This window comes from Ostrinia nubilalis, chromosome 3 (assembly GCF_963855985.1).
Source record: "Ostrinia nubilalis chromosome 3, ilOstNubi1.1, whole genome shotgun sequence".
Lineage (NCBI taxonomy): Eukaryota > Metazoa > Arthropoda > Insecta > Lepidoptera > Crambidae > Ostrinia > Ostrinia nubilalis.
The window spans coordinates 17353091-17372758 of record NC_087090.1 but is presented as its reverse complement, the minus strand read 5'-3'; the positions used below and the strand labels follow the sequence as shown (position 1 = coordinate 17372758).

General features: G+C 37.2%; 2 protein-coding genes across 2 annotated transcripts in view; both read right to left on the bottom strand.

Annotated features, from left to right (window-relative positions):
* Positions 1-463, bottom strand: part of LOC135088194 (uncharacterized) — a 36401-nt gene extending 35938 nt beyond the window's left edge. Inside the window, exon 1 of the mRNA XM_063983085.1 lies at positions 300-463. Within this exon, the coding sequence (XP_063839155.1) occupies positions 300-463 (164 nt within the window). The remainder of the gene's footprint in view (positions 1-299) is intronic.
* Positions 464-3106: 2643 nt separating this feature from the next.
* On the bottom strand, positions 3107-18050 carry LOC135088379 (inactive hydroxysteroid dehydrogenase-like protein 1). Its single transcript, XM_063983228.1, has 6 exons — positions 17728-18050; positions 7625-7747; positions 6246-6356; positions 5305-5525; positions 4296-4523; positions 3107-3644 (listed from the first exon to the last, which is right to left on the bottom strand). Exons 1-6 carry the CDS (start codon positions 17897-17899, stop codon positions 3537-3539), a joined length of 963 nt encoding a protein of 320 aa, XP_063839298.1. The 5' UTR covers positions 17900-18050; the 3' UTR covers positions 3107-3536.
* Positions 18051-19668: the final 1618 nt, after the last annotated feature.

Sequence of the window (19668 nt, the reverse complement as noted above, 5' to 3'; positions counted from 1 at the left end):
TTATCAAATATTTATTGATGATGACTGACCACTGATGTTAGCAGTACCTACCTACAGTACCTACTCACATAAAAAAATTGAATTATGCAAATTCTGTAATTCTATAATATTCAGAAATGATGATGATGATACTTCACAACAGATGATTATAAAGGTAAAGGCTGTAGTGTAACTTAGTATCTTACTTAACTGAAATAAAGGGATAGTTAGCAACCAAAATGTAGGTTTTTAAGTATCATAAATTGGCGTGCTCTCAACTGCACTTTTCTATTTCTATGAATTATCTCCAAAAATCGCACCCGATCGGTATGAACATCTTGTTGACCATGTAGATGGCCACCAGGAACTGTCCGGCGGTGTACGTGGAGTCGTCAGTGAGATTCCCCTGCGCTTGCTCCAGTTGCACTTCGAAGAGAGTCCTGCGGCGAGCCACTTCAGCGTACTGACGCTCGTACTGAAGCATTAGGTTTAATGTTATGTTAATTGAGGGATATAAAACTATTTTAAAACAATGCGGGTTTACGTTACATTGGTTCTGATATACCAATGACATGCTTCAAGACAATCTAGCTTTGAGTGTCATTTCATTCTTAATTTCTCACTCAAATGGGCTCTTTTTTTTCTGTACAACTGCTTTTCCCACTTTGATCCTGGAGCCGGTATTGGCCACAGTTGAGGATGATATGGGACATAAGACATAATCCCCGACATAAGTCGGGGAACCTTTAATTTGGTCCCCGAGCTGGTATCTCCGTAAGGCTATAGCAACACAGGATCTATTAAGCCCAATAGACCTACTAAGACCTGAGTTTAAGTTAAGGTGATTACCGCATCGACACGTATCCAAACGAATGCCCATGTAACCCTCAACACGAAGAATATGTAGCAGTATTTGAGTGTGTTTCCCAATATGCTGCCTTTCAGGTTGTAGTCGTTCAGTTCCCCTGTGAATTTTCAGTTATTGTGACATGCATGAATAAACTTTAGCAGTATAAAAATAAAGCGCAACATAGCAGTCAAGTAAGTCTAAAGCAAAAATAGCAATTAACTACTTACAAAGAAATTTGAACGGTCTATGCAGGCGAATGTAATAGCAGATGAGCTTGAAAACATTTGCCGTGTCAAATGCTGACACGTAATGGAGAAATGATATAAAATCTAAAATGAAACGCACTGAAACAAAATTCAAACATATCATCTGTTCTGTTCTCGTAGCCAAATCAAAGGTTTGTAATGTAATGATTTTTTGGAGGACATTAAGCAGTTTGTCCAATAGAGCCAACAACAACTTAAAAAGATGTGCACTAGCTAATTAGTATTAAGTAGGTATCGAGGTTCATAAAACTTTTCATAACTTAATGTCGGATAAATCGCCTCAACAAGATTCGTGTTGCAGCAACGATAACGACATAGATGATGATAACCTGAGATGACAAAACACTGGTAAAATAGACAGCTAAAGCCTGGTCCGTGAGCACGTAGAATCCCGTCCAATGACCCCAAGCTGCCCATCCTTGTCGCTCTAATTACGCGCGAGCGATAAGGATGGGTAGCTTGGGGTCATTGGACGGGATTCTACGTGCTCACGGACCAGGCTTTAACCATGTGGGCAAATATTACAAACCTATAGTACAAGTGCCGAGATATTCATTGCCGGAAAAGAAAAACATATTCATGGCGATTGTCGCTACGTGTAAGAAGTACACCACGTTGTAAATGATATCCAGTACTGCAATCAGGGGACTCTATAATCAGAAAATAGATAAGTGCGTAATTATAAATATGCATAAGACGTCATAGTCATAGAAGAATGGAAAATATTAAATTGGAAATGTTGTAAATTGAATACCTCATGTGATTCAGTTGGAATCTTACCTATACGATTTCTCGTATTTGATCATTTTCCGATCCCTTTTCTAAAAACACTGCAGACGTGTTTTTTTACGATAAGATTTACCTCTACCTACCTTTTAGTATCATACAAACCAAATTTCTGATGAAGACGTCGACTTCATCCCTGGGGGCGGCGGTCTTGACGTCGCCCACGATGACCCAGATGATGGCCAGTAGCGCCACCACGCAGATGAGGCAGTTCCACAAGGTGTCCTCGGGCAGAGACCGCAGCCAGCTGAACACGCGCTCGCGAGACCACCAGAACGCGTACTCCGGCTGGATTGTATATAATTTCTATCTATTCATCATGATGATAAGGCATGACATCCATTGCTAAACTATTTAGACTGTTGAAAGTGTACCTACTTGGGACTTTAGTAATCATTCTTGTCTTGCTCTACTATAGAAGCTCACTATAGTCTGGTCTATGAACACGTAGAATTTTGTCAGTCAGTGTAACAGTAGCGACAGCAGCGATAAGGATGGGTAGCTTGGGGTCATTGGACAAAATTCTACGTGCTCGCAGACCAGGCTTTAGACAAAACAGTACCTAGTTCATGGGTTTCTAACGAAATTCCAATCCCAAATCTTACTTAGTTTTCTCCCTAAATTTAAGGTGAAAGAGTCCTAGAACAATTTTTATTTACATAAGTTTTTACCTGGACTTGTCGTAAATAAGACTGGAACTCAACATCTCTGAAGGCACCGTAACTTATTCTGCTACCCTTTTTTGACATTTGCATATATTTTCATTCAATTATAATATTTAATCACATCAGTCACTCTTATTATCTCAAATAGTTATAATTGAAGAATCTTTTTTTCTATAAATACAACAATAGCACAAACAGCTCTGAAGTTTTTTGACATAAGAAAATCTGCCGCCTTTTTTGACAGCTTTTCTTTTTTTTTATGGCGTCTTCTCGTTGCATGCATGGATACTTCTTGCTTAGAGGTTAAAACCTCTTTATTAATGGTGGCGCAGAAGTTTAGTGACTCTCGACTTGCTCTCGACACTCGAGGAGTGTCCTTGATAATCCCATTAACCGATGTTATTTTATTTGTCGATGTCGGCAATTGCATGCAGCAGCCTACTCAACTAAAATAGTATTTCAACAATACAATTTATTATTTTTATTAGTTAAAATAAAACCATTGTAATTATTTTAAACAATATTTATATTTGAAAATTATTTCATTTCTTTTTATCCCATAAAACATCTTAGTTTTTATGTAACAAAAAATAATATCACATTATTTTAACAATTACCATAAACTCTTACACATCATTCAAATCTTACATTTTGTATGCAGATTACGATACCACACACAGATTTGATATTTGTAAAAATTACGTAATTAAAAGCTTCTGTTATTCATATGCAACCATATTATTATTTATAAATGTTGAAAAGCTAACGACTTTTAAAACCTAATTTTACAACTACGAGTATTTTTAATAAAACAAAAGTTTAATATCGCTAAAAATCGGTTCCGATCCGAAGGCTCAAACTTCGTGGAAGATACAAACAGAATCGGTTTTGCATTTTGAATATTTGTATAAATACATAATAGAGGTATAATTTGTTTACATGTAAGTATTTAATTTGTACTAGACGGAAAATGCACTAAATATAATTAAATTATTCTGCTTTGACTCTATTTCTTTCATACTCCTCGCGGAACTGCTGGTTGAGCCGGTGGCCGATCTTCGTCCGGAGCCACTCCGGGGCGACTTTAGTCAGGGTATACTGCAAAAGAAACCAATATTAACCTTACAGATATAGTAAAAAAAGACATAACATCTACCTGTAAGCTCACTTGCAAAATTTATTGTAATTAAATAAATGATAAATTGTTGAGAGAGCTCTGATTAATAGAGTTCAATTAACAAACACAATGACGTCGAATAAGCGGTCGCGGTCGGCTGTTATTCTTTATCTTCGACGTTGTATAACTGACGTCATTCACAACCCTGATGTTTTTTTTTGTCATTTTTTCCAAATAAATAAATAAAATAAAAAACATCCAGGACAACCTCACCAAGTGAATTTACACTGTGTGTTAAAACTGGAACCGAAGCCTAGATCTCAGACAAAACATTACTGGGCTGTAGATGCTTTCTATGTACCTAGAACGATTCTATTATTTGATTTGGCAAAAGGTATAGTACAAAATAATAAGGAAGGAGACACAGTTTCCTGCCACTTAAAAGCCATCCATAATTTGAAAAATAATGAGTTCAGAGTTATTGAGCTTGAATCCTCAATGTACTCAAAGGCATCGTATCAGGTAGAGAAGGTTTCACTTTCAGTCTGAAACGTTTTCATCTCCCTCACTTGCCCTACAACGATGACTAAAGTGATAGAAACAGGTAGAGTCGAAATCAAAGTAAACCTCACCTGTAGCCCGTGCACCCAGTAGCCAGTAGTGTTGTGCACGCGGCCCAGCGACGCCACCGCGTGCCGGGCGTATGTCCCAGCGTCGGGCACCAGCGGGTTCCCATCCAACAGCCGCTGCGAAAACGCGTTGATCTTCGTCGACACGAACAGCGGCGAAAGGTGCTGGACGTACACCCCTTTGGATGAGTACTCCTCGCGGAGGGCCAGTGTGAGGCTGCGCACGTAAGCCTGGAAAGAAAAGATTTACCAATAATTATCCGTAATTCAGACTGGAAAGGCTAGCGTGGAAATAGGGCATATTTTGCACCTTTTGCGCTAACTAATGATTAAGTTGCCACAAACAAAACTAATGTTGTTCTTTTTTAACCTCTTTTAAAGTTTCATTTAAATACTCATGTTCCAAAATAACATGTTCAAGGAAACGAAAATAACGAGTGAATTAACTAGACAATTCACTTAACTTATGACTCATGTTTAAAAGTACATACTTACCTATAAACAATGCTAATGAAATATTCATTTGCCTGTAACAGTGCAGAAAATGAGAAGGGTAGAGGTCTCTTGCCAGTGTCACTGTGGCAGCGTGGATAACTTTCAGTGGCAGCGGCTGCAGCACCATGCGAGGAACCACCAGCTTCGTCATCAGCGTCACGGCGCCTCAGAGCCACGTCTCTCACTCTCTTCTTACCTTAGTGGCAGCATAGATTCCCATCAGCGGCAGCGGCTGCAGCTCGGAGCCCGAGGACACGTTGACGACGGCGCCGCGCCCGCGCGCCACCATGCGAGGAACCACCAGCTTCGTCATCAGCGTTACAGCGCCTCAAAGCATCTTCTCTCATTCTCCTCTTACCTTAGTGGCAGCATAGATTCCCATTAGTGGCAACGGCTGCAGCTCGGAGCCCGAGGACACGTTGACAACGGCACCGCGCCCGCGGGCCACCGTGCGAGGAACCACCACCTTCGTCATCAACGTCACGGCATCTCAAAGCAACTTCTCCCCTCGTCTTACCTTAGTGGCAGCATAGATTCCCATTAGTGGCAACGGCTGCAGCTCGGAGCCCGAGGACACGTTGACGACGGCGCCGCGCCCGCGCGCCACCATGCGAGGAACGACCAGCTTCGTCATCAGCGTCACAGCGCCGATGTTCACGTTGATCAGCTCCCACGCCTTCGACGTCGGGACTTCACACACCGCCATAGGATAGTCGTAGTTGATGCCCACATTGTTCACTGGAAGATGGATGTCGCATAGTTTAAGAAATGCTCTACTCGCTGTATATGTATTATTCTGTTTTGGCATTTGGAGGTAAGACAAATAACCAGAATTCCTCTGTAGCTGAGGAAGTCGATACACCTTTAACATTTGGCATCCTTTCCATCAGGTTCCATAAGTATGTACTCAACATAAGCCAAGAGCTTCGAAGAGAAGTAGGGTCAAAAGTGACGCAATGATATAACTAATTAATGAACAATAAATATTAGGTGAAAATTATGCAGTGATATTACACACGCTAATGAAGAAGGGGTCAAAAATGACACAATGATGTAACTTAAATGAAAAAGTGGTAGGTCAAAAGTGACGCATTGATAAAGCTTAAAAATTAATGAAGAAGTGTTAGTACCTAGGTCAAAGGTGGCGCGTGCATAATTTTCCAATTGATTCGCTGTATACGAATTAACGAGTTCGTAGAGCAAGGTCTATCTTTTTTAAGTGTTTTTTAAGGTGATATATCTTTTGTCTATTGAATTAAAGTAAATAGTCTATAATAGAACAAATAAAGAAATTTTGACTATGACTCTAACTTTTGAAAGTGAAATACTTGTACGTAAATCATTTGCGCATTAATTTTCAACAAAGCAAATCCGACGCGAAGTAGGTATGAGGAAAATATATGGTTTAGGTTTCACTGTAAAATACGTATATTTATATGATTTTAACATTAATCTCACCAAGTATGCCCAATGGGATATCCTTGAGCTCTTCTTCGATGTGCCCGTACACCTCGGCCCCTTTGCTGAAGTCAGCCACAACAATCTTCGTCTTGACACTGTGCTGCTTCTCTGTAAGAATTATTTACATTATTTAATTAAGAGGAGGTGTGAAATGCAAATCAGACGATAAATAATAGCTCTACAAGACAACAAGACAAGGCATAGTTTTGTAAAAGTAAACGAAGGTCCAAGGGAGAAACAGTTAAATCGAAATCAGAGGGGTCTCTTTCCAGTTCAGTGATATTTTGGCTCTCCAGGTTTACTTGTAGGAATTCAGGTAGATTTCAGCATTTACATTTGTAATGTAAATGTATACCTAGGACATCTATTTGCACAAACTTAAAAAAATAGAGATTTACGAAATACCTATCAACACTGAACGAAGTAGCCTTTTGACTACCATCTATTATTCTCGTTCACAGCGTTGATATGTTGTTTTGTAGTTACATTTGTTCTGACTGTCTAAACGTGCAAATATGAATGTTTATGTCAATCTTTGCTCTTCTCATAAATTTGCTCTTTGTTGACTTTATACATCAGCATAACATAATAATATTTGCTTTACATTGTCGTATACGAGTCAGAGCTTTTGTATTGTTATTTGTTAGGCTGAGTTGCTCCACCTAACTATAACTATAACCGGTGCTTTTTGTATGGAGTTTGAAAGATTTTTGACGTTTATTAAAGTTAAAGTAAGATGGTGCAACCCAGCCTTAAGTGTTTTTAAAATCGATCGTGTGGAGAAGGGATTCTGTTGCACAACATTTACATAACTTTAATGTAAATACTTCAAAATTAAGTGCTTATTTTCAACTTAATTAAAGGATACACTCGAAATGACTAGCGTTCCTTCGGGACTATTCAACCTTCACTGGTTGGGTTTCATCGGATGCTAAGCTGTATCCTGGTTAAACAGGAATTGCAGTATTGAGAAGATCAACAAGGTATCGTTTAGACTCATCACATACCAATCTCACAGACCACCGCCATCTGCTTGATGAGCGAGGATGCGCAGCCGCGCCGTGCCAGCTCTCATGTGGCTAATGATCTTAAACCATCGATCATCAAGGTAGTTCAGCAGGCACATAGCAATCTTAGATGAGTACCAGCGTCGATTAGTAGTACCTACATTTCAGCAAGCTCATACCAATCTCGGAGGCGACGGCCCTCAGCTTGTCAGGGCTCCGGCTGATGAGCACCAGGTTGCCAGGTTGCAGCCGCGCCGTGCTAGCTCCGCCGCGTACTGCTTGCGACGCCGTCTTCATCCACTACAGTTGTTAGTGATTGATGATTTTAATGCGTCGATTAGTACCAAACACATTTCAGCAAGCACATACCTATCTCGGAGGCGACGGCCCTCAGCTTATCGGGGCTCCGGCTGATGAGCACGAGGTTGCAGCCGCGCCGTGCTAGCTCCGCCGCGTACTGCTTGCCGATGCCGTCCGTGCTGCCCGTCACGGCTGCAAAGCAGAAGAAACATAGTTTTAGAAGTCTTTTAAAAACAGAGAAGACTATTATCCCACTGTATGGCACATGCCTTACACCAATTAGGTACGGATGTGACTTACGCAAACTCCACCACTCGCGATAACTACCATCAATTAAAAGTAATTATTATGACTTCCGGATGCATTTTGTTGTTCAGGTTCGGGAATGACAGAATTGCCGCTAAAGATGGCGCTAGTCGTTTGTTTGGTGGAGCAATTTGACTGGACAACAGAAAGTTCTGACATCGCGCGATGAACCAATCAAGTCATTTTTTAAAAACATTTTAACCGCAAACGGAACCTTTTTACAATTTTTAAACCAAGTGGAAAAATACAAGACTCGTACTAAAGTGTTACTCTGTGTGCTAACTGCTGTGATAATATTATTTATGTGCAAAGAACAAAGTCCATAAGTGCTCATGAAGAAAAATCCTCCATAAGATTCAAAGTGATTTCATATACGAGTAGCGCATCTACCCTCATGTGCTGGCTGAAAACTTGGTCTGTTCCGCAGACTGCAGGTAAGTGAGTTACTGCTTACCGTCATTTATGCATTGCAACTTCTATTGCAAAGGATCTCCTTGCTAAACATAGGTACTCGTAGAATCTACTGGTATGTTTATCTACGACGTAGATTATGAAATAATCGAGCAACATCGTAATCTAACGGCCCATAATGAGTGACCCAGAACCACCACAATGATTAGGGCTCCTTAAAAGTAACGGGCGAAGCCTCGTTGGCACCCGGTCCTTGAGCCCGATAGCCAGATTGCCCTGAATCTCGATGTCACACCACAAATTGCGGAGGGCTTTAATTTTATAATTATCTTAAACGAGATCAGGTCGGATTATAATTTCGCGAAAATGATGATTAACATTTTTCCTAAATGCTTGTGCCTGTTTTTAATAAGCTCTAGCAAGAGGTGTAAAAAATAATTTGTAAGTCTTAAAAAAATAAGACAATAGTAAGCCTATTTTAATATTTTTGTTTAAAATGAGATTTTTCATGTAATGATTATATTCCTCTGCTCGTCGCGTATTTGCAAATCGTAATGAAGTCAATAAACATTGACATTGGAATATTATTTACATAAAATAGTCGTCAGTAAGTAGTAGTAGTAGCACTCACGTGTTATCTACACATCAATTGTATAGAATTACTGTTTTTTGTTTCCACCCGAATTTACAGTTAGGTAAGAATAGCCAGGTAGACTAGGCTGTTTTCATCAAAGCACAGCCATTCTCTGAGTCTGTATGTGTTGAGATCTCTCAATGGTCTAGGATAGACGTCATTCTGTAGACATGGATGGACGACCCTGGGTCTCAGAAACCAGTACCGGGTTAGTATAAAATAGGAGTCCATTGTCGTCTTTTCAAATACAACAAATACTTATACGTCATTATAGGTATGCACATTTTGTATAAGTACAGTTTTTTAATAAGTTGAATATTGCTTCCACTAGATCGGATCGGATCGAGTGAAGTAGGATGACAAGTTTTGTTTTAAGTATTAGAGTCGGTAAAGTTTCCAGGTGTTCAACTTGGACGAATAGTGCTCAGCAATAATAGAGCTACTAGAAAATTAAACAAAATGTTATGGATGAGCCTATTGAATGAGTGGTGTCCTACCTATTTTCGTGACTTTTCTAAATAGCAATTAGCAACTATATTTCTACTAAGTATTTCTTATTACTTCTAGTGTTGGATACAGTTGAAAGAAGCAGGCAGACACCATGATAAAATGATTACCTACAGGCGCGCGCTGGTCTCATTATTGTTATTTAATTTCCGCACAAACACGTTTTATTACACTGATTACACATAACAAGAGTTGGTTGTCAAGAGTAAAATTATAAAAGTACATTTTTATTGTTATTGTTGCCAATAAACAGTTATTTTGCGGTGTAGAGCCCACAAACTGATGCGTGCGACCTCGCTTCACGCGGACATGCTCTGGCTCCCACTCACAAAAACTTACTAGGAAGTCTAATATTCTAGACAAGGCTTTGCAAGTAGCTCTTATAGTTTTTTACTTAAATACAAATCTGTTAGAAACTCTGTACAGTTGCAGGAAGGTATGTAATATCAAGTATGAATGCACAAGAATAGATCCTAACCCATAAATGTAAATTATTTATTCTACCTAGATATACCTAATACAATTCAAAATGAAAAGAAGTACACGCAACACGAGCTTCATTTTGTTCAAGCTAAGGATCGGTCTGTGAGCAGTCAGACTCAAAAAGTCTGACGCTGAATGACGTTGAAGAAAGATTCATAGCAATTAGTGTTTACTACACTTTTTTCAATAAAGACGACGAAAATTATCCCTTTATGTGTCTGTTATTGAAGGTTTTCTATGGGAAATATTCGATGAGAAATAAAGACAGACGTCTTTGATTACCTGAAAGCACAAGCCGTGCCGCGGGCAAAGGATAGTTAAAATGTAGCCGATTAGTCCTTGATCCGCCATGTCGATGTCGCCATTATTGTCTGCCACTGAAGGAACAAGTTGCAGCATTACACAACTTGCCAAAAAGAGCTTGCATCATTTGCAAAATGTCAAGCTCATGCCCGGACTCGTTATGTTATATGTTATTACTTATAACCAATTTACTGGCCATCCGTATCACTAAACTATTACGCTATTCCGTACATAAATTACGTGCACTGACCCATTTATTGTCCTGAAGCAGTGATAGGGTTAATACTGGGACGTGTAAAAGTGCTTTTTTAAAGCCTATTTGCAGAAATAAATGAGTTTTATGAGTTTTTCACGGTGTACCTAATATAATCAAAGTTGTAAATAACCTGCCATTACATCTAAGCTGGTAAGCTGAAAGAATGTGTGGTTTAAGGACCTACTTTTTACTTTATTCAGAAAGCTCCTGCAAGCTTTCAAGAGGAGAGCGTATCTTTACCTTAAAGGCCGGCAACGCACCTGTAACGCCCCTGGGTCTGCGGGTGTCTATGGGCGACGGTAATCACTTACCATCAGGTGATCCGTCTGCTCGTTTGCCTCCTATCACATAAAAAAAAAAAAAAAAAAGCTCTTACATCATTGTTACTTCTTAATAACAGATAGACTGATGATTCTTACTACGTAATAATTAACAAGTTTACATAATAGTCAAAACAGCTATTTTGACTTTGATAAGTGGGTGACCATTTTGGCATCCATTAAAAAACCCAAGGTCATCAAGATTTCTAATTCATACGGAGTATACGGAGAGATAAACGGAGTTGTTTAATTTGAATAGATGTTCAGAGGCTCTCGATAACCCTAACAGTCTTATTTCGCGTTTCCATAACAAGATTTTCAAGGTCGACAATCGACTTAATGCCTACCTACTTACTTTTGATGCTATTGTGTATACGCTGCTCGTAGATTTTTGGTCAGCATTTACCACTACTGATTATTGCTAAAAGGATCTGTTGCGCATCATCAACGAAACGGTCCTACTTCCCCTGGAATATAATGCCGCTTGCTGAATACTCGTTACAAAAGGTTTTGTCCTAAATAAATAAAAAAGCAAGCCGTATTGGCTGGTACGAAACCTAGAAACAAATGATTTCCAGGGTGTCAAGCCTAAGGACACTTAACTCGAGGCCTCATTCCAAGGCTCCAGAAGGTCCGTCAAGTCTTAGTGGGTAGATCTTTCGGTAGGGGAACCCCATAACCTGAAGGAGACCAGTCGTCATATAAACTCATTTATCATTTTCAGAAAGATTGGTTGACAACACCGATCTGACCGCACTGCACTTATGTAGAAAACTTAATTAAATTAAGTTTTATGACTAGTTTAATAGTGCTCTAGTTGATCTTAACCCATTAGCAGTAAAACATTATAATTATTCAACTACTATTAACATACCGATTATTCCTACCACTATTATTAAAATTGGATGACATGGTGTATTGTTCATACATTGACAGGCTGTGCCAAATGTAGCCAAAAGAGAGAGCGTTTCGCGTGCGTTTGCGCAACAGTTCATGTCATCGGTTATGTAAGCTCTACTATCGGCACTCGACTTGTTAACTTTATGTTAGAGAGGCATAAAGCCAGATCCTGGCAACCCTAGCACTGTAAAAATCTTTAAAAAGATAAAAGGAAACTTTTTGAGATAGGTAGGTAGGGCGATTTCCAAATTGTGATTTAATTTTAATAATGCTAAAAGAGAAGACGTTTACTAATAAGTATTTCTATTATTGAAAGGTCATTAAATTAACACCAAATATTTGTTGATCGATTCTAGGTTATTAGATTTACCATTTTATTATAGTCTTGATAAGGACAACAAAGACTTCCTGAATGACGCCCATAGAAGTAAAGGATATTATGTAGGTTTTAAATAAATATTAATAAGTAGGATCTACATAAAGTGATTCTGAATCATAGTCAAGGGTGGCATTGGCTGTTTAGAATATATACCTATGTAGTTATTAGTTAGGTATAATAATATTATTAAGTTAAGCAAATAGTTTACAAAACCAATATTTAAGTAGAGGTACCTAGTTGTTTCTGTAAATATTTATTTATCTGTTAACACGTCAGCTACTAAATCACAATTACGTGTAACATCGACCGCAGATTTCTACCTGCGATGGATATTTATCTTCATCTTCATCCATGATATAATATTTCAGCTATAAATGGCTATTTGACGTTTGAATGTTATATTTAATAGCTTTCTTATTGCGGTCGGCTAAAAGAAAATTCCGAAAAGTGTTTCATTTAACTTTGCTATATGCTAACTAACTTACAGCCTTAGCTTAAGGTACAGCTTGTCTAGACTAAGAGCTTTTGAGCTACGCCAAGGACAACGGATAGACAGCTAGCTAAACAGAGACCCTGTTTACTACGAAACCTGAAATCTAATTTTAGCATGATGACAAAAAGTTAGCAAAACTAGTGGAGTCGTCGGACTTTTATTAAAATAATCTGACTGCAGTATAGCACTAATGAGCGATGCTTGCATCACTGTTGCAACATTCGCTTGCCACACAATCTGCGGAACTGAGCGTTTATGATCGGCCCGGAGATGGGACTCACACGACTAATGCTCACAGTTTCACAGGTCACGAGGCGGTCAAACACTTTGCCATACTGAAAAAAATAGTAAAAGGTTCGCCAGATCAATTATAGCACAATCACAGATAGTAAAGTTAAAGTAGGTAGTGGATACCTTTAATCCCCTCAAATTATAAGTATCTCAATTTCGATCAAAATAAAGTCGAAATCATTATAATATCTAGATAATTTTGGATATTACCTATATACCTATACTGTGAATACCAATTGTGGTGCCTCAATTGAGTGAATTGAGTGTAGGAATGGATTCAGCAAGAAAAATGCATTTATTTTAACTCATAATATTGCGTTGATGTCTTTTAAATGCATCCCTAAGTGAACTCGTGGCAAACTAAATTCATATTGAGCAATATTTAATTAATTAATACTTAGTCACGTTTCACACGTGAAAGTTGTCCCGCAAATTATTTATTTAATGTCGTAGCAAATCGATGTTTATTATGAAACATAGTTTCAAACACTTGAAGCGCTTATTTTGACTCGTGTTTAAGCCTCAAAAGTTTGCGGTTTATGTGTTATTTGTAAAGCTAAATCATGGTGAAATCCGCAAATGTGTCAAATCATTTAACGCCTGTAGCGTGTGGCGTAACCCATGGAGTATGGACGCCATTGCTACACTTAGCATAGTGTGGAGATGACATAGGGTTTGCTAAAGGTTTCCACATGCATGTAGAGCTAGGTACATATGTATAGAGTCTTTCGCATCTTCTGTCATTCATCTGCGTGGACTATTTAATTACTTCAAATCTCCTATTTATTTCTTAAACCATATTTTATTTAATATCTCTAATAAACATATATCTAAAGGTTAGTTACTAAACATGCACTTTGCAAAATGATTGCTCATCACGCCTTGACTCTACACAACTGAGTTAGTAACTGTAAGCGTGGGAATCTTAACTAGGTAAGAGTGCTCAAGTTGACCTGGCATTGCAATATTGAAAATACAGACATGAAGAAGCCGAGTTCGTTTATAGAGTAGCTAGCTATTAAGACATTTCGTAGAGTGTGAGGCTACTATTACGTCCCACATAGTGTTGCCAGGTGATATGCGCGGAACGTCCCGATTTTCCCTGAATCGGAACTCTAAATGTCACTACCCCAGCGTCCCCAGCACAAGCATCACCCCAACTTAGGGGGTTTAGACTTTACGAACATTTTGGTTGTAAAATAGTACCTACAACAACGGCATAAGATCTAACATAAGATGCAGTAGTGTGTTAAGATTGATGTGCTGTTGTACCATAGGGAATGGATTACCTTACTACTAAAGAACAGCAGCCACTATACTATGCTATGCTACACTACAAGCACCACGATAAAAGAAAAAATGTAAAAGAGCTTTTTATTATCCTACTTGCAAAATAAATATGAATTAAAATCAAAATCAAAAATCAAAAGTATTTATTCAGTTTAGACCACAAGTGGCACTTATGAACGTCAAAATTATTATAGAAAATAATAAAAAAGAAAAGTTAGCCCTTATGGGGCACTTTACATGTCTCCTTATCTTTTGGGCCCTACCAGCGCTTCGAGACAAACATATGGCAAGTGCTGAGAAGAAACGCCGGAACAAACTCAGTCACCACTAATTGCCGGGAAATATCTAACGCTAAGAATAACCAAATTGGAGTACATCAAATATGTGCAGACTGAACTGACCACGCATCCTTGTCATCAATATAGTCTCGAACCTTGTAGTACCCTTTGGACATAAGGGTATTTTTTATATGTATCTTAAATTTGTTTATTGGTAATTCGACAAGGTTGTGTGGTATTTTGTTAAATATGGTAATACATTTCCCCAAGAATGAATTACCTATTTTATGCAACCTAAAAGATGGAACAGCAAGTTTATTCTTATGTCTCGTGTTAAATGAGTGGACGTCGCTTTTCTTAGTAAATAAATGTAGATGTTTACGGACATACATAATGTTATCAAATATATATTGCGAAGCCACAGTCAATATATTGATTTCTTTAAAAACTTCTCTAAGCGAGTCACGTGGTTTAAGACCGTATATTGCCCGAATAGCTCTTTTCTGTAAAATGAAAATTGATTCTATGTCTGCTGCTGAGCCCCACAGTAAAAGACCATAAGACATAATACTATGAAAATAACTAAAATATACAAGCCTTGCTGTTTCAACATCAGTCAAGTTTCTGATCTTTCTCACCGCAAAGGCAGCTGAACTAAGTCTTCCCGCCAAGGCAGCAATATGGGGGCCCCATTGTAATTTACAATCTAGAGTAATACCTAGAAAAACAGTAGAGTTTATCAGTTCAATACGTTCATTATTTACTGTAATATTTGTGTTAACTTGTTTGACATTAGGCATAGTGAATTTTAAACATTTAGTTTTTTTTGCGTTTAATAGCAAATTATTAGTTGTAAACCAGTCTAATATTAGAATTTGAAACATCACCTTAGCTTTTGATAGTGAAAGTTATTGTAAAGCCTGAGAACTTGAGAGAGATGCTTCATGGACAGACCTTCTGTAATGTACTTTCGACGGCACAACGCAGGCTCTACATTTTTGCTGCAAATCACACCTGTTACGAGTTCACGACAGCAAGATGCTACTTGATGTGCTATCGATTGTTAATAACACGTTTCTGCAACATCGCAAGAGTTTTGTTAACTACATCCAAGCGTGTATGATTTCATTTATGACATACTTTGCGCATTTTTTGGAATCAATTTCGTATAGGTACTTAAGTACTTTTCCTTTCGTTTTTGCAGGTCGTGAACCTTGAAAAAAACTGTTACTTCGTAAAACATGCGAGCAATAAAGCTTTCTTTTTACACAATATCTCAATAATTATAATTTCAGCCCGATCCGTCCAGTGGTTTGGGCTGTGAGTTGATAGATCACTATGTCAGTCAGTCAGTCAGTCACCTTTGAGTTATAGTATATTTAGACTTAGCAAACCCAGTCTTATTTTAGTGACTGAGTATTTACACTTTCAGTTTCCTTAAAGAGAATCTAATGCGAATCTAAAAATAAGACCTAAATGCTACCGATCAATTTAGAGGTCAACTTACAAGTAAACAACATAACACCGGTACCGGTCAAGTATAGTAAATTGTCTAGTCTGAAATGCCGCGTGATTACCTATACTATACAGGGTGTGCCAAAATTAGCAAGTCACACTGACACCGGACATAGATGGGTCTAAGACGCTTCATGCCATAGAAGTTTCAACAAAAATACCTAACTAAAATTGGTCATATGTCAAAACTCATGAAACTTTTGGAGTTTGGACATTAATTAGATTTGTTCGATGCCTCTTAGGCACATAATAATATACCTCTGCTCTGGTTACGACGTGTGACGTACTAATTTTAGGACACTTGTATAATTTAAATTTAAATATTAGTGATGTGCTTAGTAGAAGCTGTAGAAGCCTTCTAACGTACTAAAAATCTGCATATTTTTCGGACAAAAGTTTCAATTTGAAAGTATATTAACAACACAATGAAATTAGGTAATAGGTACTGTTATTTCTAATTTCCATTTATATTCTCTCTCTCCTAAACGGTTACTTGAAATTTTGAATATTTATTGTATTATTTAAAAAAAAAGGCAAATAAGTAGGGTACTGCTACGTTAATTTCGTAACGAGTAACATCGATGAGACTAAATTTTATTCCATGGTTTTCCGGAAATAAAAAATAACACCCTTTGAAGATTAAAATGGTTAATGCATATAAAACGTGACTATCATCAAAGAATAATAATCGAACAAAAAGCTTGTCTATAAGGTCACTTTAACAATTTTGGCGTGCGAGTGTACGTCCAAGGTAATTAAACAAAAGCTGAACAATAAATGCGGAAGACAATCATCTCTAACATCTATTTTTGTCGATTCGTGTGCATTAATATTAATTAAATTGCTATTTGCAATAGGGTACCCTAGGGAGGGTATCTAGTAGCTACGTAACTATGGAGGGATTTAAGAATTTTTATTGATTTATTGTCTAGTACCCATAGTACAAGCTTTGCTTAGTTTGGGACTAGAAGCGCAGTGTAAAATGTCTAAGGATATTTATTTATTTATTATTTACTGGAAAATCATAAACTAGCTAGACACAATTAGGGTACACTTCTAGTCATTATACTCTACCAGACACAATAAATAAATAAAAACCATGTTTACAAGGATGCTCTAAAACGGGTAATCTACTGCAAGAGCAGTTGCAGTATTTCCTCTTCTTATTGGTGTACCTGTGTACTCTTCTCTTTTTGCTTTTTCTATCGCTAATCGAGGTAGAAATAAACATGTTTTTATCACTCGATCTTATTGCGGCTAAACAATTATTAAGAAAGGATTTATTTCAGTGGGATATCACAACCAATTAAATATCCTACATATTATACTACATAATTCTATCACGGTAATACTAAGTATATTACCGTGGTTCTATGTAGGTATCTAGAAAAAAATGTTAAAGTATTTTATCTTTTTCAGTATGTCTAATGTTACTAAGTAGCTAGGTAAATCGCTGTTGTTTTTTCTGTATTTCAAGTTAGATAAAAATATAATTAATTGTTTATGAAATACATGGGTAGGTAAATAAATACTTTTGCTGTTACGTTTTGTACCTATATTCCAATGTGGTTTCGTGTTATTCCTTGTAGGACACAATTAAATTGCCCAATCGAATTAGCCAAACATCGTAGACTCAGTCTGCGCCGAAAGTGGTTATATGTAAGTACCTACGGTACCTACCTACCTAATCTCTCGAGATACCTACATAACTAGACTTACTTACTTTACCCTGACCTATCCTTCCTAGAGATTCAAAACATTGGCAAACCAAATACGCCGGAAACATAAAATTCGATCTAAACTCACCAGCCCAAGGTCCAAATTTCTTTGTCAGCGGTTCTACTTCTGCTGGCAAGAAGTATGGCATCAGGTATGAGGAGATCAGCTCCAGGACACTCCTGAGGGAGTCGATGAGCGCGAAGACTAAAGTTACGACTCCTAGGAGTGTTAATGCTGGAAGTAATAGCATTGTCACCATTGTTTTAAAACTATTACAGTCTTTAGAATAAATTACTGGCGGTTATAATGCTTTGTTTACACTTTTATTGGAATTGGAACGCGGTTTTATCGGTCAGAGTGCGACACGCGTCGCATGCGCATGACGGGGCTGCGTGCACTGAATGCGGAGAGGCGATCGGCAATCAGACACTACATTCATTCAAGTTGTTCAAGTAGACATCGACCCATAAAATTGTTATGTCACCGTCTGTCTACATGTAAAATTATGTCTTGTAAAAACCACAAACTTGCTAATACTATTCACAGATTTCTTATATAAAAGCTTTCAAAATATGAAACGATTAGTGCTTACCTAAGCTGTGAAATTATTACTTTTCTTAACATAAATAAGATAAACATTTAAATTGTTGTTTTTCTACAAGCAACATCTTAGCTGTAGGATTTGTTGCCAGTAAATATGAGTAGGCGCTTTAAGTTTTACTGTGAACGAACTTTATGATTAGATTATTATGATTAGAACGAGATTTAAGGAAGGTTGATGTAGCACGTTCAACATGAATGATGGTAATTTGACATTTAGCTTGGGTTGATTCTTTCAATGACTACAGCTTCTTCCACTTCTACTCACTAGGTACTTGCTCTCTTCTGGAATTCGGAAAGAGTCTTTGAATTGTTTCTTGTAGGTCTTAGAATAAAATATTTTGTTATAATTAACATGTTTCGAGTTGGCTTGAAACCGGTTAATTAATTTAACTCGAAATGTTTAAATGTTGAGACTTTGGTTGGCTGTTTGTCGTACGAATTTAAATTGAGTTTCTTGTTTCAGAAACTATGTATTAACTTACGAGTATCATTCTTAAGTTAAGTTAATGTGGTGTTTTAGTGTAATTATTGTACCAAAGCAAATAAATTAATTATTCTGATTGAGATAATACTGCACATTTTTTATAATATATTCTTGCGTTCATTTTTTAACATAACGAAAATGAAATATAACTACTTAACAGCATTCCCCTTACTTATTAAAAATATATTAAATCAACAACTTCATCTTATTATTGTTTTATTTTTGCTCGGGAACAAAAATATACCTAATTCTTATCCTTAAATAAATACTAGTAAAGAAAAGTATCGTGGGTTTGTTATAAAGTTCAAGGATGTCTTTTATTCGCAGCCCGTGCCGTTATAATTTCAGAATAAATGGCTATTAAGTATGTTTTTGGACAACTTACCTAACTGATTTTCATTAGACATGTTAAGTAAGTAGGTATTCATGTAGGTAACTAGGTACCTACTTTAAGTGTAAATGAATGAATAATATTTGCGCACTGACTTGGGTAACAAATAAGAACGCCGATAATGTAAAAAGTATTTTTTTATTATAACAAGTAAGACGCAAGTAAGATTGTATTTATAATTATAATATCTGTAAATAAGATGTTCTATATATTTATAGAACAGACAGAATAACTTTACTTGATTTACTTAACATTAATTCTAAATACATGACATTCTTAGCCGAATAATACATTTTGAAAGAATAATGTAATTTAGTAGTTTTGGATGTTGGCACATTGTTTTATTTATTTATGACGTATACTGTATTAAGTACCTACAGACAGAGGCCCGAAAATGCTACCTTGGGGTATCCCTAACATTATTATTGTGACCTCAATACCTACATTTTAGACGATTGCTGCAGTATTAAATAGACTTTGGTATTCTTGTACACACTTCTGCTTCTGCCAAAAGGCACCCAAATGCAAAACGCAAGATACTTTTGTAACT

Excerpts from the sequence above, each read along its gene's own strand:
- LOC135088379 (XM_063983228.1), bottom strand. The coding sequence starts at position 17,899 with ATGGTGACAATGCTATTACTTCCAGCATTAACACTCCTAGGAGTCGTA. Across the intron at positions 6,357-7,624 it reads GGCCGTCGCCTCCGAGATAG|AGAAGCAGCACAGTGTCAAG; the intron begins GTATGTGCTTGC and ends TAATTCTTACAG. Across the intron at positions 5,526-6,245 it reads TATCCCATTGGGCATACTTG|TGAACAATGTGGGCATCAAC; the intron begins GTGAGATTAATG and ends TCCATCTTCCAG.